This window comes from Mesocricetus auratus, unplaced genomic scaffold (assembly GCF_017639785.1).
Source record: "Mesocricetus auratus isolate SY011 unplaced genomic scaffold, BCM_Maur_2.0 Super-Scaffold_6731, whole genome shotgun sequence".
Taxonomy (NCBI): Eukaryota; Metazoa; Chordata; class Mammalia; order Rodentia; family Cricetidae; genus Mesocricetus; species Mesocricetus auratus.
The window spans coordinates 1188516-1213594 of record NW_024429185.1 but is presented as its reverse complement, the minus strand read 5'-3'; the positions used below and the strand labels follow the sequence as shown (position 1 = coordinate 1213594).

Below are 25079 nucleotides of genomic sequence, written 5' to 3'. Positions count from 1 at the left end.
CCGCGGAGACCCAGGCCCCGCCCTCCGAGGCGCTTCCGCCTCTCGGTGGAGGCGGCTTGTTGTTGTGCAGGCCAAGATGGCGGCACAGGCGGCGGCCGCGGCGCAGGCGGCGGCGGCGGCGCAGGCGGCCGCGGCGCAGGCAGCGCAGGCCGAAGCGGCCGAGTCGTGGTATCTGGCTCTCCTGGGCTTCGCCGAGCACTTCCGCACGTCCAGCCCGCCCAAGATCCGCTTGTGCGTTCACTGCCTGCAGGCCGTGTTTCCCTTCAAGCCGCCGCAGCGGATCGAGGCCCGCACGCACCTGCAGCTCGGCTCGGTGCTCTACCACCACACGAAGAACAGCGAGCAGGCGCGGAGCCACCTGGAGAAGGCGGTGAGCTGCGGGCCGGGCGGGCGGGCGGGGAGCCGGGGGCGCGACGCTCTCCGCCTCCGTCGAGCCGGGGGCCGGCGGAGGCCTCGCCCTCTCCAGCGGTGACAGAGGCGCCACGCCCTCTCGCCCCTGAGCCTGGGCCCGGCTCCCGCACCGGGGACCTCGGGCCGGGCGGCCGCGGGGTCAGCCCGGGGGCGAGTGGGGAGAGCCTGGGAGATGCGGTTCCCGGCAGCTGTCTGGGCGTCCGACGCTCGGGTCTCTGGGGCTCGGGTCTCTGCCCTTGGTGGCAGGGGCGTTGGGGGGGGGTGAGACCCTGAGTCTGGGCCTGGACGGGATGTCTTGTGAGCAGCGAAGGGTGTGCGCTCCGCCGGGGTCCGGAGGGCGGTCTCACCCTTGATGCCACCTTCTCCCTCCGTCTGTCCTTGAAGGAGTCCCGGCTTCCCCGCCAGCTGTGACATCTTGGGGCTTCACAGAATTTGACGAGGCAGTTGTCATTCCTCCTCTTAATAGATTATGTGACTGTAGACGCGTTCTCATTGAAACCGTTCACTCCTTTTATACCTGTCTGTGTTGGGACTGAAGGAGCTCCTCGAGTCGTCTCAGATGTTTAAATGCACTGGCCCGTGCTCAGTCTAAGTAAGTTGCTTTCAGGAAGGTCTCAAAACCGTTGTTTCCCAGGCTGTGCAGTTAGCGCTGCTAATCGGCACTAACCAGCTAAGTTACTCGTTTCATGGCTTAGCGCCGTGAAGTGAGGTTTTGTTTCTGTTTTGCTCTTTTTTGTTTTGTTTTGTTTTTGTTTGTTTGTTTTTTGATGAAAGTCTTACTGTGTATCACAGAAGGACCTCAGGATTCCTAGCGACCACCCAAGAGCTGGGATTACAGCCACTGTTGCACATGCCTGGTAGAGGAAGGAGATAATAAACACAAGGCTAGCCTGGGCTACACAGCAAGAGTGCCTCAAAGACAGAAAGTAGGTCTGGCTAGAAGACCTGGTGGGTAAAGGCTTTTGCAGCACAAGCCTGGTAACCTTCGTTCAAGCCTTAGAACCCAAGGTGAAAGGTGAGACAGACTCCCAAACATTGTTTTCTTACCTCAGTGTGTGCCTGCACGAACTCACACACTCACACACACTCACACTCACTTGCTAAAGTTAATTTTAAAAATAAAGTGAAGATCAGGTGTAATGGTGGGTGCCTCTCCCAGCACTCAGGAAACAGGCAGACATATCTTTGTGGGTGTTGCAGAACATCCAGGGCTACATAGAAGACCCTGTCTCTAAAAGAAATGATGAAAACAAAGCAATTAAAACAAAAAAATCAAAATTTTTGGTTTTAAAAAAGATGTAATTATTTTTCATTATAATCGGGTACATGCACATGAATGTTGTGCCCACTAAGGTCAGAGGCCTTAAGTCCCCTGGAATTAGAGTCAGAGTCCTATGTGAGCTGCCAAGATGGCAGATGCTGGGATCAGAACTTGGGTCCTGTGCTGAGCAGTGTGTGCTGTCAACTACTGAGCCATCTCTGTAGACCCCTCGATTTAATGATCACCAGTTCCCATACTAGAACAAGATATCATTGTGTCAGTGAAGTTTTTTTTTCTTTTGTTCTTTTGCTTTTGCTTTTTCTTTCATTTGTCAAGGAGATTCTTGTTCCTCTCCAACCAAGTGTTAAGCATGTTTTGGGTTCTCTGGGTATTAGCTGACTAGAACAGTCCCTGCCCACAGAAGCTTTTTCTCTCATAAGGCTGTTAGTGCAAGAGTTGTGGACACTGGACCAGGGGACGGTATAGCGTTGATGTCAGGCTAATTGGAAGAATGGGAATGAAGGACTCCCTTTTTTGTATGAGTGACATTTGCATGGTGTGAGCTAATGAACCACTCAGGGAGTGCCTGTGGCCATCAGTGCATTGGAGACATCAGGGCAGTAGTGAGTGAGGCGACCCTGCCAAGTGCCAGGCTTCAGTGTAGGTGCAGACTGGAGGTGGCCAGGGCCTTGCTGCTTCTGAAACTCTTCTTGCCTGTTGGAGGCAGCTAACCCACCACCACCCTCACTCCCTTGTCTCCGTGGGTGTCCTCATGTTTCATCTGCTGAGCTCTGTGTAATCATGCCTGCAGTTGCTGTTTTAGCCCTTGGCTTTGAGAACAGTAACTGAAACCCTTCCTCTTGTGAAGTGCTTTCCCTTGGTGTAATAGAGACCTGACTCCTGAGGTCTTCCACAGAACCACAGCGTGCCCTCCATAGGCCACCCCAGCTCAATTCCTGGAAAACCCTGTTCACCTCAGCAGCTCCTCCACTCAAAATCGGAGTGAATTTCAGTAAAGTGGCATGTGTAGCCCCTTTTTTTGTTCTTGGAGTGACTCTAGGACCCTGTACATAAACCACTTTCTGCTGCCATGCTGTGTTACCAATCCCTTCATTTATTCTTATTCTTATTGCTCTTGCCCCCAAAGCACAGCTATGAACTTTTACTCTCTCCTCTCTTGGACCCACTCAGTAAAGAATCATGGTGTGAATCAGCATAAACCTGTAGTCCCAGCTAGAGTCCTGAAACGGGCATTCAGCCAGCCCAGGAATTCCAGGCTAGCCTGAGCCACAGGGCACGATGCTCTTTTCTTTAAAAAACTAGAAGCAGAATGCCGGGATGAGGGTGAGCACCACCTGGCTGGTTGGTTCTGTCCACTCCTTCCCGTGCTGGCCTTCGTCAGCATGCATACACTGTGGATGACGCCTCTGTTAGCCAGCTACCGTGAGCTCCCATCAGCAGGTGTCTCAGGTGTCAGGTACAGTGTGCAGTGCTGTGGTCAACAGCTCTGAAATGGACGCCTGATGTCTAGTCACAGTCCTGTGTCATTCAGTCTCCTTAGCATATAGTATAGCAACTCTTACCACAAATAAAGTAGGGTAAGTCCAAACTGTAAGGTACTTTGAGAAAGAGACCATGACCCATACTATTTGGTTGGGAATGTGGGGACGCTGGGTGATAGTGTTGGTCTTTTTGCTTTTAGTGTGGATGGGTGTTTTGCCTGCATGTATGTCTGTGTGAGGGTGTCAGATCCTCTGGAACTGGAGTCATGTGAGCTGCTGTGTAGGTGCTGGGGATTGAACCCCGGGTCCTGGAGTAGCTGCCAATGCTTTTAACTTCTGAGCCATCTCTCCATCCCTGGGAGCCTTTGTCTGGTGCTGGCTTCCTAGCAGCACTTGGAGTCTTAGGAAATCCTGTAAATAAGAGAAGGCCAGAAATTTAACACCAACACCCCCAACCCTGTGTCTGTGTGTGAGAGAGAGACAGAGACAGAGAGGGGGTGTGTAAAGCCTTCCCCTTTAGAATCTTTGCAGGATGTGGACATGTGGGAATTCTCACTGCTCAGAAACGCTCCAGACCATTGCTGCATCTAGATTCCATGCGGTACACTCCTGGACTAGAAACCCATGCCCAGGCCTTGGCCACAGTTCAGAGCAGCTCCATGAGCTACAACCTGCGCTTCTTCCTGTTCTCCTTTGTGCTTTCTCCTCTCTCTCTCCCTCCCTCACCTCGACTTGAAGAACTAAAGTCAGCGTCGCCTTTCATTCTGACTCGCCCCTGCTTGCCTCTCCCAGTTCGTCTTGTCTTCAGAACACTGCTCTGTTGTCACTAGATCCTCAGCAAACCAAAGACATAAAGGTCTTCTGACTTGGTGTTTCACATTGTTTGATATGTGCACGTATGTACACAGCACGTGTGCAGGTCGCAGGACAACTTGTGGGAGTCTGCACACAGCTCAAGCTTGGTGCTAAGCACCCTCTTACCCATCCTGCTCACCCCTCCTGATTTCCTTATGCTCACACTCAGGTGTTGGCTGCAAGCTGTTCCAGAGCCTTGGCTGCCCATAGCAGGACATTAGGGAAGCTACCTTTGTTTCCAGTCATGGTTGTGGCAATCAGTAGCTATCTCTACTCTGGTTGTTAGGAGACCTGTTTCTTCTTTTTCTTTTTTTGGTTTTGTTACTTTGTTTTCTGTGAATAAGAATCCTGTAAACTGGGTGTGCTGACTCATCCCTATAATCCCTGCTCTTTGGAGGCTGAGACAGGAAAAAGAAATGCTACTAGTTCAAGGCCAGCATGACCTTGCCTCAAAAAACAAAAATCATGAGGCTGGGCAAAGCTCAGTGGGTGAGAACTGTAGCTGTTGAAGAATGAGGACCTGGGTGCGGATCTCAGTCTCTATGTGAAAGATCTGGCCTGTGCACATAACCCCACGGGAACCCCAGGACTGTGGCTGCTGAGGAGAAATAGGGCTTGGTAGCTGCTAGCTTACCCCTATCTCAAGGGAATAACGGAGAGAGTGACAGAGCATGATGGAAAGAACTGGCCCCTTGCTGAGCAGTGGTGGTGCTTGCTTCGAATCCTAGTACTTGGGGAAGCAGAGGAGGTGGAGCTCTGTGGGTTTGAGGCCATCTTGGTCTACAAAGGGAGTTCCAGGACAACTGGAACTGTTACACAGAGAACCCTGTCTTGGAAAACAAAACAATAATAATAATAATAAAAAGAGCTGACTTCCACAAGCTGCCCTGTGATCCACATCCACACCATGGCCTGTTGAATGCCATAGAGTTTTTTTAAAAATAGCCTAAGAGCCGGGCAGTGGTGGCGCACGCCTTTAATCCCAGCACTCAGGAGGCAGAGGCAGGCGGATCTCTGTGAGTTCGAGGCCAGCCTGGTCTACAGAGTGAGTTCCAGGACAGCCTCCAAAACAATACAGAGAAACCCTGTCTCGAAAAACGAAAAAAAAAAAAAAAGGTGCTTTGACTCTTGTCCACCGGGTCAGGCTCCACATCCAGGGGTGGACTCGTGGACATCACTGCTGCATGAGTGGCACTAAGCCACCAGCCTTGCAGCCCTCGCTAGTCTAGGTCTTGGTCCCTTTCTTACTAGCTGTGCTCACATCCTACTCTAGTCTTCAAAGCCCAGGGCCAAGTGCCCCATCTTGTGTAGCCCTTTGATGCAGTGGGTGGCCAAGACCCAGTCCACCAGGCTACACCTGTCGGACTCTCTCAAATGTTAGTGTTTTGGTTACTGTTTGTTGGACCCTAGGTTGGCAGGTCAGTGTTAGGTGTGTTCTTAGGAAGTCCCTGAAGATCCCAGTGACTGCGCTTTGTGTGGCACCCTAGCTAGAAGCCTGTTGGGACATGTAGCTTGAGACACAGTGGTTCCCTGAGTCAAAGCTGGCCCTCTGGATACTTTTATTTATTTACTTATTTATTTGGAGACAGCGTTTCACTTGTTTAGCTTTGGCTAGCTGTGTAGACCAGGCTGGCCTCAAACTCAGATCCACCTGCTTCTTTCGGCCTCCCCAGTGTGGTTAAGATTAAAGATGTGCACCACCATGCTTCTGTTTGTGTGTGCACCTGAAGTAGGTGCCTGTGGAGGCTAAAGGCGGTGAGAAGCTGGCGTTAGGGATGGTTCTGGGAACCAAGCATGAGTCATCTGCAAGAACAGTAAACTCTTGGAACCACCGAAACGTGTCCAGGGCTTTCTGTTGTTCTGAGGGTGTTTGGGTACACTCCCCTTCTAGGGCTAGCTCTACCCCCTTCAGGCCTCTTTGATATGCAGCTTCCTCAGCAGGGACTCGTCCCTGTACACCAACCTCTTCCCCAAGGGAAGCTTTGGGCAAAGCTTTGTTGAATGTGTCAGACCATCATCAGCCTTGCTGAAGCATGGAATATGGCAAGATTACCCTGGGGTTCCCTTCCTGGAGTATGTGGGAGTGCTAGCTCCTTGTTTGATGTTAGAAGAAGTCCCCTCTTTGTTAGGCATCTACTAAGTGCTCTGCAGCTTCCATTCCCCCTGGCCACATTGCAGGAAGAGCAAGCGTGTGTACTTTCCCACACTGCTCTTGGTGGTGGGCACACTGTGCTAGCCCCAGCATGAACGGCAGAGCTAGATGCCAAGCATAGACTCAACACTAACTAATCCTTTTTCTTTCTCTTTCAGTGGTTGATATCACAGCAAGTATCCTTTTCCTGTGTATGTTGGGGGGTGCCTGTGCTGGCGATGGAGCCCAGGACCTGGGGCATGCTAATCAAGTGTTCTGCCACTTAGCCATACTCCAAGGCCCTGTACTGTACTCTTGAAGGAATGTTCTTTTTGAATGAAAATCTGGTAAAAGCTAGAAACATCCCCCTTCCCTGGCATACCATGTGCCTTAGCTGCCCTGGAAGCCAACCACCACTCTGGGCAGCAAGGCCCTCATCCTACCCCAAGTTGATCTCCTCTGCTTGTCCTGCAGCATGGAGGGGAGAATTCACTTGGAGCTGTGGCCATTTTTAAAAAGATGTCTTTGCACCTTTAATCCCAGCACTTGAGGACAGAGGCAGACAGATCTCTGAGTTCAAGGCCAGCCTGGTCTACAGAGTGAATTCCAGGACAGCCAGGGCTACACAGAGAAACCCTGTCTCCAAAACCAAAACAAACAAAGAAATTTCTTTGCATTATACTTCCTTACCTGGACTTCTCCAGATCCCACAGTTTGAAGATGTTAAATTTGAGGCAGCAAGCCTATTGTCAGAGCTGTATTGCCAAGAGGTGAGAACATGTTACTAGTTCTGAAAGCTGAGTCTCTCCCTGTTTCCTGGGCCTACCAGGAAACTGTGGTTCCCAGATGGGTAGAGGTTCACATTGTATTCCACCCTCAGACCCTCGGAATTCACAGTATGATTGTTGCAGCACCAGAGTTAGGCAGTGCTCAGAGTCCTTCTGTGGAGTGCTGCAGCCTGCGTCAGAGCCCTGCGTGGCTCACTCACACTCTGGTTTCTCTGTTTATGAACTCAGGCTTAGGGATAACAGCTCCTCACTAGGACTAGACAGTGTCACTGAGCTCTGTCCTGTCCCTTTGCCCTCCCGGTCTATGCCACCTACTATAATAGAAGTGACTCTGCATCATTGTCCAGTTGTTTTTGTTTTCGTGGGGACGGGAGGTGGGTTTTGAGAGTTTCTCTGTGTGGCCCTGGCTGTCCTGGAACTCGCTCTGTAGACCAGGCTGGCCTCAAACTCACAGAGATCCGCCTGCCTCTGTGATTAAAGGTGTGTGCCACCAATGCCCGGCTGAGACTATAATATTTTATATTCTAAAATTTTGGGTTTTTTTTTTCCTGAGGTTTTGTTTTTTCCTTGTTGTTTTGCTTTGTTTTTTGAGACAGGATCTCTCTACACAGCTTTGGCTGTCCTCCGACTCACTCTGTAGACCAGGGTGGCTTCAAGCTCAGAGAGATCCGCCTCATTAATGCTGAGATTAAAGGCATGAGCCATCATACTCTAAATTAAAACTTTTTTAAAAACTTGCAAGTGTACCTTAAGCTGTAGCTTAGACTGACCTTAAACTCATAAGCAGTCCTGCTTCAGACTCCCAAGCATTGATTGATAAGGCAGGTGTGAGCCACCACACTTGTCAAGAAGTAATTTCAGAAGCCATCAGGACTCTCCCCAAGTAGCAAGCACTAGCATTCCCCTCCTACCCCGTAAAGTGGCAGCAGCTGCTGTGGCAGGGCTCAGCTCCTGCCAGCACGTCCTTCTCCTTGAACTTGAAACTGTCTCCTTTCAGAACTCTGTGGATGCAGCAAAGCCGCTGCTGCGGAAAGCCATTCAGATCTCACAGCAGACGCCATACTGGCACTGCCGCCTGCTCTTCCAGCTCGCCGTGAGTATGGGAGTGAGCGAGACTGACACACAGGTTCCCCTTGGGGGCCTCCTGGCTACCATAGTGGGACAGGCTGCTCCACTCTGTCAGTCACCTCTTCTTTCCTGTACCCTGTCTGCATCTTTTTCTCGGGCACCTGGATGACCTCTTGCTGGTGTTGCCTGCCCTTGACCTGGCCATCTGTCCTGTTCCCTGTCTCCTGTGATGCAGTGCTATCACCCCGCAGCAAAGATGCCGGGCTTCAGGGCCTTTCCCCAGGAGATCCCCTTAGGCTTCCAGCTCACTTTGCCTCCTTGCATCCGGCCATGTGCTGTTAGCAGCTGAGGGAACGGGCGGGGCAGCTACATGAGGCTGTGTGCCGGGGAGCTGAGCTCTGTCCCCAGGATCTGCATGTGCCTTCCAGGGATCTGCCAGATTTGGTCTCTTTGTTGTTCGGGCTTCCTTACTCTCTTGCTCCTGAGGGAGTCCTTCCTACTAACCCACCTGGTGTGCACTGGGTCTGCTGAGAGCCCGGAGTGCTGATTCAGTGCACCAGGGAGCTGAAGTGCACTTGGCTGTAAACCTAAGGGTTAGCATTGATGGCTGCTTTGGTGCTTGAGCTCCAAACCAACCCTGCAGTGACTGAGCTGATGTAGGCGGCTCAGCCACACTGAGGCAAATTGAGGACGGGCGTGGAAGCCATAATCATTGCTTTTTCTTCTCTTCAGCAACTGCACACACTGGAGAAGGACCTGGTATCAGCCTGTGACCTCCTGGGCGTGGGGGCTGAGTATGCCCGAGTGGTGGGATCTGAATATACACGGTAGGCTCCTCCCACTCCTTCCCTCCTGCTCTCTAACTTAGAAAGAGCTCTGCTGCTGACCCTAAGCATAGTGCCTTACTGTGTGAAGGTGGTGTAGTGAGCCCTGCAGTTAATCCTAGCAAGTGGCCCATCAATTCGTGAGACATGAGTGGCTGGCTGGGAAGGCAGAGGCAGCGTCTCACTTGGAGAGTTCGTACTGACAGTTCTTTCACTGGTATTTCTCAGACAGACTGTCACTGCTATAGCCCAGGATGGCCCAACTACTTGCTTTAATCCTCCTGTCTCAGCCTCCCCCTGGGATGACAGGTTTGCACTTCTTGAAATGGAAAGCGCTGGTAGGATTTGCTCAGCCACAGGCTTTATTGCACAGGTGCCTTCTCAGCAACCAGGTGTGACTCAGTGTCCACCGCCTGCACGCTGCACTTGGTAAGGAATGCGGCAAAATAAAGTGGACTAACATTGGTCTGAGAGCAGACTGCCCTGTGGTAGGGAGTCCCTGTCCTCAGTTTCACCATGTATATACATCTGCTTGGGAAAGTCCAAGAGGGGGCTAGGAGAGGCCCTCGACACCCTGGTGAAGGAGGAGAGGGGAGGGCATGGACTTGCCTCCATTGTTACAAGTTCACACCCTTAATCCTGAGAGGGACCTGGGTGGGGAGGACACCAGTTCACAGGTGAGGCCCTGGGGCGGCGGGGTGGTGGCCTCCCGAGGCAGTCTGTTTCATGCATCCTTTGTAGCAGGCCCACATGTGCTGTGTGGGAATGTTAGGGTGGCTGGAGCGCCGTCTTCTGCTCTGCCATTTTGTAATGCTCTCGGTGTGTCTGCCCTGTGTGAGACAGTGGCTGCTGGAACTGGACTGTGGATCAGTGGTTAAGAGCAATCCAAACCCGGACCCATTCCTCAGCACCTACATCTGGAGAGTCACGGGTCCCTGTAACTCCAGTTCCCAGGCATCTGACAGGCCCTTTCCTGGGCCAGCACCTGGATGCAGGCAGGACGCTTGTGCATGTAGGCACACACATAGACATAAACAAAAGCTTTTTTTTTTTTTTCTTTTTTGGTTTTTACGAGACAGGGTTTCTCTGTATTGTTTTGGAGGCTGACGGTCCAGCCCAGCCTCGAACTCACAGAGATCCGCCTGCCTCTGCCTCCCGAGTGCTGGGATTAAAGGCGTGCGCCACCACCGCCAGGCAAAAGGATATTTTTATACACACACACACATATTTGAGGCAAGGTTTCTCTTGTGTAGCTCTGGCTGTCTGAGAATTCCATTGTGTAGACCATTATGGCCTTGAACTCACAGGAATCCACCTGTCTCTGCCTTTTGAGTACTGGGATCATAGGTGTGCTCCACCATGCCCAGTTAATATGGTTTGGGTTTTTTTATTTTATTTTTTTAAGTTCAACGTTAAGCTGGGAGTATAGTGCAGTAGCAGAGTGTAAGACCCTAAGTTCAATTCCTAGCATGCCCACCCCCCTGAAGACCATGTTCATGGTCATCCTCAGCTGCATACTGACTTTGATGCCAACCTGGGTTACAAGGGAGCCAGCCTCATGTCCCCCACCCCCATCTGTATAAATCAGAACAAAATGCAGCACTCTAAAGAGCTCTACTATTAAGCATACCTGGGGGGGGGGGGCGTGCAGCCTTATTGACTCCAGGATTCCTGGTGTCTTTCAGACCTAACATCTTGTTTCTTTTCCAGGGCACTGTTCCTGCTCAGCAAGGGGATGGTAAGTCAAGGCTGGATGGGTGCAGCCTTACTGCAAGAACAAAGCCACCTTCGGGGACTTGGTTACACAGTGTGTTCTCAAGAACAAGGGTTCTGCTCTGGCAGGCTTCATTGGGGTCCTGAGGTTACAGGTGGCAGGTGTGCTGCTGTGGAACCCTTTGTACGGCTGCTTTGTTGTATCCAGGTCTGTTTGCTCGAGACAGGGCTTCTCTGTGCAGCCCTGGCTGTCCTGGAACTCTCTCTGTAGACCAGGCTGGCCTCAAACTCTCAGAGATCCGCCTGCCTCTGCCTCCCGAGCGCCGAGACTAAAGGCGTGCATTGTCATTCCTGATGTCATTGCACACAGCCTGGCCCTGGTGTGGGGTGTCCTCAGGGTTAGGCTGGTGACAGTGACCCCCTCACCATCCCTTCCAGTTGCTGCTGATGGAGCGTAAGCTGCAAGAGGTGCACCCGCTGCTCACGCTGTGCGGGCAGATCGTGGAGAACTGGCAAGGCAACCCCATCCAGAAGGAGTCCCTGCGCGTCTTCTTCTTGGTGCTGCAGGTGACCCACTACCTGGATGCTGGGCAGGTGTGTGGCCTCCCTGACAGGAGAGTTGCTCATGATATGGTCTCTGTTGCATGCTTGTGAGTGCCGCAGCGTAGATGCTCCAGCACAGGTGCAGCCCCACCACACGTCATTACGTAACTCAAAGGGAGGAGTTGCTCAGAGGTGCCTTGTTCTAGTGGTTCTGTTCTGTTTGAGTGCGAATGTGTGGCCCCACATCCGTTGAGTGCACACATGATTGAAGGTCTCTAGAGCAGCTATTGGAAGCCATGAGAACAAGAGGAAGTTGTGCAGCGGGCTCCCTTTCCTTAGCTCACAGCACTTTGTGAGGGTCAGTAGGGACCTTGGTGTGGCTTCATGTCTGCATTGAAGACCCGACACCTGAGTTTGTGATGGCTTCAGCCTATGGTGAATGGGAGCCACCTTGCCTGCCTTGGCCTTGGCCTGTTCCTGTGGGCTCACTGGGTACACTCCCCTGTGCGGTACTGGGCCAGTGATAATGAGGAGCAGGAGGTGCTTGGTGAACCTGGTGTTAGTAAGGGCCTTGTGCTCTTGTTGGACCCAGTTCCTCACACACATGGAAAAACATGGCGGGTGTGGGTTGATCGTGACTGCTGAGAGCCACAACCATCCTGAGAGACTCAGGATGGCCGACAGGAGGGTTGGTACAAACTACAGTGCCAGCAGGGCTTCTGTTTCTTGGAGGCTACTGCTGGGCCTCTTCTGGCCTCCTTGAGTGAGGCCTGGCTGCTGGGAGGCCAAGTGTTCCCTGCCAAAGAGCTAGCCTGGACGGGGGTGGGGGGTGGACTTGTGCAGTAGGAGGGGAGGCCTCATATGGGAGCTGGGCAGGATTGCTAGGCCTCCTGGGGTGTGGTGCTGAGGCGCGTTGTGCTGCAGGTGAAGAGCGTCAAGCCGTGCCTAAAGCAGCTGCAGCAGTGTATCCAGACCATCTCCACGCTGCATGATGACGAGATCCTGCCCAGCAACCCCGCCGACCTCTTCCACTGGCTGCCCAAGGAGCACATGTGCGTGCTCGTCTACCTGGTGAGTCCTGCCACCCTGGGCCTGGGATGAGAGAGGGCCCCGTGACCACTGCCCACTCTCCTTACAGGTCACAGTGATGCATTCGATGCAGGCCGGCTACCTAGAGAAGGCACAGAAGTACACAGACAAGGCGCTCATGCAGCTGGAAAAGCTCAAGAGTAAGTGCCACCTGAGTGGGAACCCAACAACCCTATCAGCTCCAAGCTGTCCTTAACAAGACAACATGTCCACACCCAGGGAGGCCAGGGTCAGGACCTAGCTCTCATTCACGTGCTTCAGTCCTCCTGAGTATGGACTCTGTGTGCACACTTGACTTTCATGTGTCCTGGGATGTATGTGGCCTTACTTAGTATTGATCTAAATCTCTTTGTCCCTATGCCCCCCTCAGCACTGCTGCAGGGAGAAGTAAGCTGGGGACACCAGAGCCTGTAGAATTGCCTCTCATTCCCTTAAGCTGGATTGGGCAAGAACTAAGCCCCATTTTCCCACCCAAGGAGAGCTGTGCAGGGTTGCCAGAAGCTGTCTGGGGTCCCCATAGCTTGAACAGGCATGCACAGTTCAAGACATCTTGGAGAACCCACTCAGCAGGTTCTTGAGTTCTTAGCAGGGGTGGCAGCTGTACCAGCCACTGTAGAGCTAACCTGTGTGTAGCATAGTGCTCAGCCCAGAATATCCTGTGGTTTTGGTGCTTGGGATCCAGGCCAGGACCTGTCCTTGCCAACCCCCTGCTTACCTGAGCACCACTGAGTGGGGATTTCTCTGCCTTGGGACACTTCACATTGGCCTTGGCTTGAGCTTATGTCCTTATCTAGATGAGAAGAGGTTGTAGCAGGGGTAGTGTGGGGAGGGCCCTGTGGGACTATGCCTGTGTGCTTACCCCTGCCTCCTGTTCCCAGTGCTGGACTGCAGTCCCATCCTGTCATCCTTCCAAGTAATCCTGCTGGAGCATATCATCATGTGCCGTCTCGTCACAGGCCACAAGGCCACCGCACTACAGGAGGTATCAAGCACAGAGTGACAAGAGGGGAGGGTACAGGGACCTCATTGTCACTGCGCTAGCATGCTGAGCTGTAGAATTTAATGTAAAGCCAGTAGTCTAGCTCCCTAAAACTTGCTTGCTCAGGGAACATTGTAATGTGACTAGGATCCATGTCACCAAAATGTCCACCTTCCTGAGAACATTGGGAAGGCACTCTACAGCCTGTAGCCAAGGTACTCAGTTGAAGCTGGGCCACTGGTCAGCAGGGCAAGGAGAAATGAGATCAGGGTCAACCTCCTCCCTGGGGCAGCTCTTCCTTTGAGGACTTTGATCCTAGTATGGCAGGCATGTCTTCCAGCCTTGAGACAGTTCTCCAATACCAGGTACCAAGGAAGGCAATGACCTCTGTTCTCTCCTCAGATCTCTCAGGTCTGCCAACTGTGCCAGCAGTCCCCCCGGCTCTTCTCCAACCATGCCGCCCAGTTGCACACACTGCTGGTGAGTTTACCCTGGGTGCTGGGTCTCACTTTTGTCAGAATCCTGAACCCAGAACATACCCAGCAAAGAACGTGATCGACCCTGAAAGAACAGTTCGCATCCAGATATTCCCAGTGAGCACTGCTCTGTTGTGGGGGCAGGTGGCCCTTCACAATAGCATGAAGTTCATCCCAGAGGCCCATTGTGCTTGTCTAGGGCCACCGTGTCTGACCTGAGTCCCAGCAGCCTTGAGAGCTGCCCTACACCTGTCCCTGTCCTTGCAGGGCCTGTACTGTGTCTCCGTGAACTGTATGGACAACGCAGAAGCCCAATTCACCACAGCCCTTCGGGTAAGGCTGGCTCCCTGAGTAGCAATATGATGTCAGGTTGGCTACGCCCCAGGGAGGATGGAGACCAGCTTAGGTCTGCTGCTAGAGCGGTAGGCTTTGAGCCCACAGTCAGCCTGACACTGACCATGACAGTGACACAGCTCTTGTTGAGGTGGGAGCAGCTGGGGTGAAGGGTTCCTGGATACCCCGGGCAGATATGAGGGAAGGACATATGTTTCGGGCCATAGGGACACTGGGTGCCACTTGGACACCTGGTAAGTGCCAGAACACTCTCAGGCTGTGTAGACTTGTGGTGTTCCTGAAGTTAGGATGGGTTCTGATGTTTGGTAGAGTCACATTGTGTGGGGGACCAGTGACTGAGACCTAAGGAGGTAAGTGTTCAGGGATAGGATGGGTTACCTCAGGGAAGAGCTCCCCCACAAGGTATCCGTGCCCTTAGGCTACTGACCTCCTCCAGGCTCCTGATGTCTGGAGGAACTGGTCCATTTCCACTAGAGTGGTTCATGTGCCTCTGGGCAGCTCACCTCCCAGCTCTGCTCATCTGGCCAGGATCAGGAAAGGCTCCCTTGACCTCAGTATCCTTGAGGAAAGGGAGGCTACTGACCCATTCCTCAGGGAACCCCACCCCCACCCCTACCCCCAGTAGAGACTTGGGTGAGAAGGATTCTGTTCTGTTAGCAAGGTGGCTAGGGCATCTCTCTGACAGAGGTGGGGGTTCCTTCCTTGGTGTTCTCTGTGTCTGTGGGTGCTGGGTGAAGAGCCAACTGACTGCCAACTCCGCTGGTTCTACCCTTGTCTCCCTGGGCCTCAGTCCATCCTGCTGAATGCCAAGGCCCTTGTGCAATGCCAGGAACCTCACATTCTTATTGGTTGTTTTTTTGTTTGTTTGTTTTGTGTTCTGAGACAGGGTTTCTCTGTGTAGCTTTGGAGGCTGTCCTGGAACTCACTCTGTAGACCAGGCTGGCCCCCAACTCACAGAGATCCGCCTGCCTCTGCCTCCTGAGTGCTGGGACTAAAGGTGTGTGCCACCAACGCCCAGCTCTTATTGGTTGTCTTACTTTCTTCGTGTGCCTTTGGCTCAGCAGCATATTGCTGAAATCATGTGCAGAGGAGAGTCTATTGGAGAATCCATGAAAGGGAAGGAGCTAGGACAGACACAAACCTCACCCTCAAACTCAGGATCCTCCCGTTGCCCACAGCTGACAGCCCAGTGCTGCTGCAGCTCAGGTCAGGAAAGGGTACTCTGGACTTTTGTGTGCCCAGACAGCCTGTTCACAAACCCTGTACTTCACCGGACATGCCCACTGCAGGGCCTGGGCTCAAAGGGCCAAGGCTGTTTAGAATCCCATATTCTTCCCTCCTTCCTTCATTCCATCCTGGAGATTAAACCCAGAATTTCACACATGCCAGGCAAGTGCTCTACTGCAGTTTCTGCTCATGGTTTTTAAGAGGATATCTCAGTTGCACAGGCTGGCCTTAAATTCTGATCTTGCCAGGCTGGGTGTGGTGGCGCACACCTTTAATCTCAGTGCTGGGGAGGCAGAGGCAGGCAGATCTCTGTGATTTTGAGACCAGCCTGGTCTACAAGAGCTAGTTCCAGTACAGGCTCCAAAGCTACACAGAGAAACCCTGTCTCGGGCAAAAAACCAAAAGAAAAAGAGTTCTTTGATCTTGCCTCAGCCTCCCAAATGCTGGGATGAGCAGCCTCTACCACCACAACTGGCAGTTAACTCATTCTCTTGACCATCTCCCGTCCCGCGATCTGTAGCTCAGTAGCAGAAGACATGCCTAACATGCTTCAAGGCTTGGGTGTACATCTGTTGGCTTCAAACAAAAAAACAAGCCAGGGTAGCTGTAGGCCTGTTATCCCAGCACTCGGGACGCTGAGGCAGAATGATAGAGAATTGCAGGCCAATCTGGACCATGTGTTGAGACCACGTATTGCCGTTATGGGCATTGATAGGATTGGGATGGCTAGCTTTTCTGTTCACTTTCTAAATTCCCAAGACACAGTTGGTGGAGGAACAGCTCACCTCCACTTTGTGCTTGGGTTTGGAGGGAGCCGGGTGAGTTAGAAAGGAGCCCTTGAATAGCTAGCTCTGGGTCCAATCAGGCCCCAGCAGTGTTCAGGCTGGCATCCTAAATGCCCTGTCTTCCATTCCAGCTCACCAACCACCAGGAGCTGTGGGCCTTCATTGTGACCAACCTTGCGAGTGTGTATATACGGGAAGGAAATAGACACCAAGAGGTAGTAGGTGACATGCTTCATGTTCGGTATCTTTCCTCCATCTCTTGCTCAGGGACCTATGGGTGTCCTGGGCACCCACAGGCCTTAGAAACGCCCAAATGTTTAGCTTTCTATAAGGGTGCAACTTTTGAGGGGTCCGGACAGGGACTGGGGTCTCGTTCCTGCATCCATGTGGTCTCTGTCCCATCCTAAGCCACTCAACTTCATTGGCCCCACATTGTGCTTTTTAAACAAATTTGTGCCGGGCGGTGGTGGCGTACGCCTTTAATCCCAGCACTCGGGAGGCAGAGGCAGGCGGATCTCTGTGAGTTCAAGGCCGGGCTGGACCGACAGCCTCCAAAACAATACAGAGAAACCCTGTCTCGTAAAACCAAAAAAAAAAAAAAAAAAAACCAACAAATTTGTGATGCTAGGGTACAACCCGAGGGCTCTTCATGCTGCCAAGAGTTCTGCCACAGAGCAACACCCTAACCCCAGATCAAGGGGAAGAGGTTTTATATGAGTGGACCTCTGCCACCCTGATTGTCAGGGAGCTGAGGCAGAACTCTTGGGTCACAGGGATGCTATCCCACCTAATGTCCCCACTCTCCTACATGGTTCCCTCAGTTGGACAACCCCATCTCGAGGCTGTTCTTGGCTGGCATGCATGCTATATATTGTGATACTCTTCCCACGGAATGGAGAAAGCCCTGTCCCCTGTAGCATGTTCAGGGCCTGGCCTCCTGGGGCGGAGCTCAGGCCTGACTGACTGACATTTCTCCACCAGCTGTACAGTTTGCTTGAGAGGATAAACCCAGATCACAGCTTCCCAGTCAGGTAAGTAGCCTGTACCCAACACAGACATTCCACGCCCCCATTGCTCATGGGATGGTATGTACTCCTGTGGGCCCTGATGAAATCTTTCTACGCCCCATAAGCCTCTCTGCTGATGCAGCAATCCAAATCAGACCAAATCAAACCGGATTAGAAAAAGCTCATGTTTAATTCATACAACACTCCTGGATGGCCAGAAAGGAGACTGGAAAGGAAGTCTGGAAAAACCACAAGTCTGTTTTTTAGGAGACAGTTTAAATACCCTGTGGGAATGGTGGAGGAGGGATCGTTATTTGGCGGGTTTTCTGAGATGCAGCAGGGTTTGGAGAAGCATTGTGGGCAGGGCGCTTGGGTGGAACATCCACCAGAACACCTTGTCTGCCTCACAGGCTCGACAGGGCTCCTACCCATCCTTCAGACAGTGTGTAGCGCCCCTTTGGGAGCCCTTTCTCCCTCCCCGCTGTGACTCTGCTTCCTTCCTGCAGTTCCCACTGCCTTCGAGCGGCGGCTTTCTATGTGCGGGGACTCTTCTCCTTCTTTCAGGGCCGCTACAATGAAGCCAAGTGAGTTTGGGTTGGGGGGCGCCTCTCCTCCCTCAGGCCACCTCTGCTTCTCTGTGACTGATATGCCTGCAGTGTGTCAGCATCTGTCCCCTTGTGTAGGCGATTTCTTCGAGAAACTCTAAAGATGTCGAATGCAGAGGACCTGAACCGCCTCACAGCCTGCTCCCTTGTACTGCTGGGTCACATCTTCTATGTGCTGGGGAATCACAGGGTAAGTTCTTGCCTTGCCAATGGGCAGGTGGAGGCCTGGGGAGCAGCACTGTGCAGCTTGGTACTTCCTGTCCTGACACCCAGGAGAGCATACTGTGGTATACCACACTCTCCCAGCACGCAGGGAATGGGAGGCATGGGAGCCTGAGTGCTGGGTTATATTTGTTTTTGTTGTTCGAGACAGGGTCTCTCTATGTAGCCCTGGCTGCCCTGCAACTCACTCTGTAGAACAGGCTGGCCTCGAACTTACAGAGATCATCCTGCCTCTGCCTCCCGAGTGCTGGGAGTAAAGGTGTGCGCTACCACCATCCGTCATTTCTTACTGTGGGTCCAGAGCTGTCTTTTTCTCTGGCTGGCAAGAGGCACACTATGGCCAATCATTGCATCGTGTGCAGAGCAGGGACAAGGATGCTTAGTTTGTCATTTTCAAGGTGGACAAGAATACTTTAGAGGAGCTGGGGGGGGGTGGGCGGCGCACAGTGCACACCTTTAATCCCAGCACTCAGGAGGCAGAGGCATGAGTATCTCTGTGAGTTTGAGACCAGCCTGGTCTACAGAGTGAGTTCCAGGACAGCCTCAAAAGCTACAGAGAAACCCTGTCTCAAAGCACCACCCCACCCCCCCAAAAAATACTTTAGAGGACCATTTTAGGTAGGCTCTGAAGTTGGAATCGGAGTTTGCCCAGCAGCTAAGGAACATACAGTAGGTGTGTGAGGTCAAAGCCACTCTTCCAAAGCTGCCTGTTCATTCTTAGTTTTTGATTGGCAGGAGAGTAACAACATGGTTGTGCCCGCCATGCAGCTGGCCAGCAAGATCCCAGACATGTCTGTGCAGCTGTGGTCATCTGCCCTCTTGAGAGGTAAGAGTGAGCAGGGCCCCAGGCATGGTTGTGGGGCCCTGATGCCATTTGAGCAGGGGTGCGTCTCCAGGGCAGTTTTAGTTTTTGCTTATTACAGACAGGGTTTCCTTATGTAGCCCTGGCTGGCTGGCCTGGAATTCTATGTAGACACGGCTGGTCTTGAGCTCACAGAGATTTACATTCCTTTGTCTGCCGAGCCACCATGCCTGCTTTGTGGATTCCTCTGTGTTTGGATTCCTCAGGGCAATTCCTGTCTGCTCTGGGTGGTATGAGTTTGGCTACCCAAGCAATGAAGTAGACAATGACATCTGCCCCGTCCTCAGATCTAAACAAGGCATGCGGGAATGCCATGGATGCCCATGAGGCCGCACAGATGCACCAGAACTTCTCACAGCAGCTGCTGCAGGACCACATTGAGGCCTGTAGCCTCCCAGAGCACAACCTCATTACGGTATGCTGGGTGGGAGGCAGACATGGGGGTGAGGGACTCCTGCTCCTCGGGTGTGGAGGGCCTATGTCAGTTGTCCCTCTCTCTTGTAAGGGCCACCAGGCTTACCCATGTGTGTTCTCCTCACAGTGGACAGATGGCCCACCCCCTGTGCAGTTCCAAGCTCAGAATGGACCCAACACTAGCCTGGCCAGCCTTCTGTGAGTCCTGTATGGCCTGTGTCCCCAAGTTGGACCCAACACTGGAGTTCTCTGGGAACAAAACCACCAGGGTATCCACCAGCCCCCTCACCATTGTCCAGAGCTGAGTCCCAGGAGTACTGGAGCCATCATCTGCCTCTGAGGGCAACAGCCAGTCCTGCCTGTATCAGGACTCAGTGGCATCTGTTGGAGGGGACTGATAGCTCATCTGTGAGGAGCAGGATGACAATCTGTGTCCAGGGGCATCATCAGGCTGCTCAGCCAAACCTTGTGCCCACTTCCTAAGTGCGACTGCACAAAGTGGCCTGCAGTCCAGGGCCAGCTGCGGGAGAGCAGTGACCCTCACTTTCCTGCTGTTCTTCCAGTGTCCCTGCGCTCAGGGACTTCTGAGGACCTGGAAGTCAGCCTCTCAACAACTTCCTGGAAGGGGACCCCAGTGTGGGGGAGGAGCCTGGGAGAAGGTGTGCATGTGCAGTTGATGTAGCTGAGACCTTGTGTCCCAAAACGCCCTCGGCAAGCTCCTTGCTCATATTCATCATGGCCTCTTGACCCTGCCAGGGCGCTAGGCAAAGTCCCACTGGACCTGAGTGCAGGAGCTTCCTTCCTGGCAGCTACGTGGCCTTTTCATAGAGGGCAGCTGTGAAACCACCTCAGCTCCTCCTCTTGGCTTGAGGGCTGCACCAAGGGTGGCACAGTGGTGTCAAGGGACTGACTATACAGCTTGTGGTACCTGGGCAGGTGCTCTCTTTGGTGGCAAAGGTGGTGCTTGGGAGCTGTCACCCAGGCACCAAGAAGACCGCTTCTTGGAGCTTTGGAACCCATGACTGAAGGGAGAAGGCTCCAGGGCCTTCGTGGACATCCTCATTAAGCCATGTGGCAGTCACCGTCCGTGGCCAGGGGCCCCCAGCCTTTCCGTCTTCCTCCAGCCCCTTTTGTCCCAGGGACCTTCTCAGTGTCTGCATACAGCCCTGCCTATTTATTTAAGGTCTTTTGTTTTTTTTTTTGTTTGTTTGTTTTGTTTTTGTTTTTTTTGCTTCTAGGGCATTTTGTACATAGAGCAATTCAAACAAGAACCTTGCAACTTAACATTTGTCCTGATGTTAGAGTGCTTTTAGTGACTGTGTGTCAGGCATGGGATGGAAGCTAAGGATGGGATCGTGACAAACTCCACGTCTGTGTTATGGGCTCCACTGAAGTGAAGCCTCCCTGACCCTGGCATAGTCACCACAGTGTCCACTAGCTAAAGATTGACAGAAAAGCCCAAAAGGACCACATGGACATTATGGCCTAGGAGGTGCCAAGAGCCAGCCACAAACCCCCAGAGAGCCAGTGTGGGGTGTAGCCCTGTACATGAAGTCACCCCTTGAGCCACAGGTGACTGTTAAGAAAGGCGGGGCATGTGTGTGTAGACAAAGGTTTTAACGTGGCGGCATGGCCTGCTTTTAACAGTCTATGCGTTTAATCAAGAACTTAGCGTTGTCATGGAAGAGCTGTGGGAAGTCTGCCCGTGTTTGCTGGTCTCTTCCTGCGGGAGCACCCTCCCACCCTCCTGCCTGTCTTCATTGTGAACTGCAGCCCGGGGACAGGCACAGCCCCTCTCTGACTCAGCCTAGTGGGAAGCTAGTCCACAGCCCTTTCTTCAGTTTGATATTGGGTGGTTGCTTGATTTGTTTCTTTGTTTTGAGGCTCTGCAATACAACAGTGGCCAGCCTGAGTAACTCAACTGTCTTGTCTCAGCCTCCCAAGTGCTGAGATTACAGGCAGATTCCACCATGCCTGGCTCTTTTAGTTTCACTATGGGGATTTGATTGGAAGGAGGGAATGTTTGAAGCTTTTTGTTTTTTGAGTCAGAATCTCTTGTTTACGAATGACCCTTAACTCTTATTTTCTTCCCTCCACTCACCTAGTAGGGTTTGATAAGGATTTGCTGCCACCCCTGCTTTAACAGGAGCTGCTAGGCCGGTGGTCTGCCAGCTGAGCTGTAGCTGTGTCCCTTAGTCCTCTGTCTTCCTTCATACATTTGCTTTGGACCCACTGAAAGGCATCCCATCCTGCAATTCCAGCACACAAGCCTCTAAACGAGCTGGCTCCTATCCCCAGGTGTCCCTCTGGTCTCCAAGTTCTTAGACGGCAGTGACCAGTTGAACACGGTGGCTCACACCTGTCACCCCGCATTTGGGAGGTTGAGGTGCCTGTCAGAGCAGCACAGTGGAGCGTGAACACACCCAGGGTGGGGAAGGCTTTTGCTTTCCATGGGATTGGTTGGTTTTGTTAGTTCAGTTCTAAGTTTTGAGTTGAAATCCATATAAAATTAGATGGATTTTGTTGATAGGGTTTTTTTGGTTGACTGATTTTGACGGAATTTTACTGTGTGGTCTTGAACTTGCAGCTGTTCCTTCAAACATCTCAGCCAAGGGTAAGGTGTGAGCCACCACTCACAGTTTTAGACTGTTTTGTTTTTGTGGTTTGGTTTCAGGATCTCCACCACTAAGCTTAGGACACAGAGATCCACCTGCCTCTGCCTCCCGAGAGCTGGGATTAAAGGTGTGCACCACCACCCCCAGCTTTTTGCCTAGAACATTCTTATGCTTCAACCCTGAGTTTCTGAGACATAGGTTGTACCCTACTATGCCATGTCTGTAGCCACTTTTTTGTGCTTTGTTGGGGGTGTGTGCCAAGCATACCTTCCACATTGAGCTGCCCTGCAGCTGCTCCCCCAAATCGCTGTCAAAACCTCTCAAGACCCCAGGGCTCAGAGGTCCCCAGGACAGCCTCCCTCCACTGCCATTGTGTGTTCCCAACCACTGCCCACCCATCGTCCACAACTACCTTCCCCACTCCGTCCTCAGCAAGCAAATGTCCTGCCTTCCCCACCAACCAGTGTGTGTCTGTGACCAGTCCACAAAGGAAAAGCTTCCTGTGGCAGTAGGTGTTCACATCTGGGAGGTTTGAGTCTGTCATCAGCCTGTTCTACGCTGTTTGAGAAGTTACCCCAGAGGTTGAGGGGTGACTGCAGAGGGTTAGCTACTCATGAGGGCGGTCTTCCATATCCAGTGGCAGAAACCTTACAGCCAGGCAGTGTGCTGTATACTTATGACCTCAGCACTTAAGAGATAGAGGCAAGAGGAGTTCAAGGTCATCCTTAGGCCAGTCTGGGCTACACAAGACACATCTTAAAAAATGAGACAGGTGCCGGGTGATGGTGGCGCACGCCTTTAACCCCAGCACTGGGGAGGCAGAGGCAGGCGGATCTCGGTGAGTTTGAGGCCAGTCTCATCTACAGAGTGAGTGCCAGGATAGGCTCCAAAGCTACGGAGAAACCCTGTCTCAAAAAACAAAAAGGAGCTGGAGAAGTAGTTTAGGAGTTAGGAGGATGTACTTGCTCATCCAGAGGACAGAAGTTAGTTCCCAGCATGCAGGTCAGGTAGCTCACAACCACCTGTAACTCCAGCTCCAGAGGCTTGAACACTTACAGCATATGCACATAATTAAGGATAAATCTATAAAAGGCCCTAGTCAAGTCATTTGTTCCATACCCAGAACCCACATAAAAAGTCAGGTATGAGTTGACGATGACTCAGAGTAAACCTGACAGCTGAGTTTGTTGCCAGAAGAGAAGGGGAGAATGAACTCCCGAAAATTGTCCTCTGATCTCCACATGCAGACCCGCAATTACACATGTTTAAAAAATCGAGACAAACAAGCAAAAACCAGGCATCATGGCTTAAGTTTGTAATCCCAGCACTGAGCACAGACACAGGTGAATCCCTGGAGCTCACTGGCCAGCTGACTGAGACTGGAGGTCCTCTGCCCTGACAACCTCCACACACAAATATACACCAAGAACCTTAAGTGTCTACTAGCTCTAGAGACTGAAGCTAGGTGTTGTGTGAACAGGGTTTTGGCATCGGGTATATAAACAGCATAATTGCCGGGAAGTGGTGGCGCACGCCTTTAATCCCAGCACTCGGGAGGCAGAGGCAGGCGGATCTCTGTGAGTTCGAGGCCGGGCTGGACCGACAGCCTCCAAAACAATACAGAGAAACCCTGTCTCATAAAACCAAAAAAATAAATAAACTGCATGATTGCCCCAAGGTGTGGTTGGGAGAGGTTTTTGTAGCTGAGGGAGAGTTCAGAGCAGAGGGAAGCTGTAGATGGAGAGCTGCCAGCAGACTGGACAGGACCACGAGAGGAGAGGTGGACAGCGCGGAAGGGAAGGCGACAGAGACACGAGAGGAAGACCATAGAGGACCAAGAGTATGAATATCTAAAGTGTCAGGGTTGTAAGGAAACAGAAGCCCATGACCGGGGAAGTTCAGGGTGGGAAGAGTTCCAGGTTGTTATAACACTGCGTTGGTATGCTGCAGGGTTTGTTGTTTGTGTCTGTTTTTTGACCTAACCGGGATAGTTAGCACTTGCCTTTAATCCCAGCACTTGGGAGGCAGAGGCTGGTGGATCTCTGATTTGGAGGACAGCCTCCAAAACAAAACAAAGAAACCCTGTCTCGAAAACAAACAAAAAAAGGCTTGTCTGGTCTACATAGTTCCTGGGCAGCCAGAGTTATATAGTGAGATCCTTTCTCAAAACCAAAATAGCATCCGGTTGCTCTGCACATCACCCAAGGCTGTGTCCCCACCCGAGTTCAGCATCTCACCTCCAGAGCACACCTTTAGAGCTTCACATAGCCCTGGTGACGGGTCTTCGCTCTTGCCCTAAAGGGTTAATCACAAACTGTTCCAAAGTGTAGCTGTGACCTGGAAGCTTCTTTCACTGCCCTCATCTGCATGTTTGTCCCTGGGGGCAGGGAACATGGTCCTACATTGGCCACCAGAGGTCAGGACAAGCCCAGGAGTCAAGACAGCTCAGACAAGCCTGCCAGGCTGAGGGTGGAAAGGGAGGGGAAGAAATGGAGAGAGGAATGCTGGCATTCTTCCAGTGGGGTTTCCAGGAGTGGTGGTGCAGCCTTCAACCCCAGCACTCGGGAGGCAGAGGCAGGCGGATCTCTGTGAGTTCGAGACCTGCCTGGTCTACAAGAGCTAGTTCCAGGACAGCCTCCAAAGCCACAGAGAAACCCTGTCTCTTGAAAAAAAAAAAGGAAAGGAAGGGGGGCAATCTTGGGGATATGAGAAGGGAAAGGAACTTGTCACTCTGGAATCTGAGTGAGGCCTCTTGCCAATAGGAAAGGAAGAATTCCACCCCAATTACTTCCTCCCTTCCCAGCTATAGCCTGAAATTTTTTCAGGATCTGATTTACAGGGAAAGGACTTGTATATGTACTGACCCCTGTGCAGCTCTGATGGCCCTGGTTTTATTTTATCAGATTATAATCTCATTCAAGGTCTCTGCACAGCCAGCCACCTCACATTTCCTTTCAGATGAGCGAAAAGCCTACAAGATGGTTCAGTGGTTAAAGATTAAAATGCAACAACCAACCCAGCCCACCTAAGTCCGATCTCCAGGACCCACATCGTGCATAGAGAGGACCGGCTCCTGCAACTTGTCACCTAACCTCTGTGCACACTGTAGTAGACACACACATATAAATAAATTAATGAAATGTAAGGTGTTCTGCTTTTTTCAACAGTTTTACCATGTAGTCCTGGCTGGCCTGGGTCTCACAAGATCCCCTGGCTGTTTCCTGGGTAAGGGCTTAAAGATGTGTGTCATCACACCCAGCATTGAAGGTTTATTTTTATTCTTACTCATGTATATTTTTGTGTCTGTCGTGTGTGAGTGCAGTGTTCCAGAAAGCCAGAAGAAGGCAT

At 52.1% G+C, this 25079-nt stretch overlaps 1 protein-coding gene across 2 annotated transcripts; it reads left to right on the top strand.

Moving 5' to 3' along the window:
• The first annotated feature begins 61 nt into the window (after nt 1-61).
• Mau2 (MAU2 sister chromatid cohesion factor) lies at nt 62-24876 on the top strand. Of its 2 annotated transcripts, XM_040742045.1 has the most exons (20): nt 62-370; nt 6340-6357; nt 6865-6930; nt 7946-8041; nt 8749-8843; nt 10551-10578; nt 10992-11147; nt 12021-12167; nt 12235-12325; nt 13064-13167; nt 13567-13644; nt 13908-13973; nt 16138-16224; nt 16988-17037; nt 17520-17597; nt 17697-17808; nt 18576-18666; nt 18990-19117; nt 19244-19314; nt 24690-24876. In XM_040742045.1, exons 1-20 carry the CDS (start codon nt 77-79, stop codon nt 24691-24693), a joined length of 1860 nt encoding a protein of 619 aa, XP_040597979.1. In that variant the 5' UTR covers nt 62-76; the 3' UTR covers nt 24694-24876. The 2 variants fall into 2 exon arrangements, with proteins under 2 accessions (XP_040597979.1, XP_005086209.1); XM_005086152.4 differs by lacking the exon at nt 24690-24876 and having other exon boundaries at nt 16138-16221; nt 19244-19536.
• Nucleotides 24877-25079: the final 203 nt, after the last annotated feature.

Coding starts and splice junctions, on each gene's coding strand:
- Mau2 (XM_040742045.1), top strand. CDS start 77: ATGGCGGCACAGGCGGCGGCCGCGGCGCAGGCGGCGGCGGCGGCGCAG. Junction 12,168..12,234: donor TGTGCGTGCTCGTCTACCTG/GTGAGTCCTGCC, acceptor CTCTCCTTACAG/GTCACAGTGATGCATTCGAT. Junction 19,118..19,243: donor CAGAGCACAACCTCATTACG/GTATGCTGGGTG, acceptor TTCTCCTCACAG/TGGACAGATGGCCCACCCCC.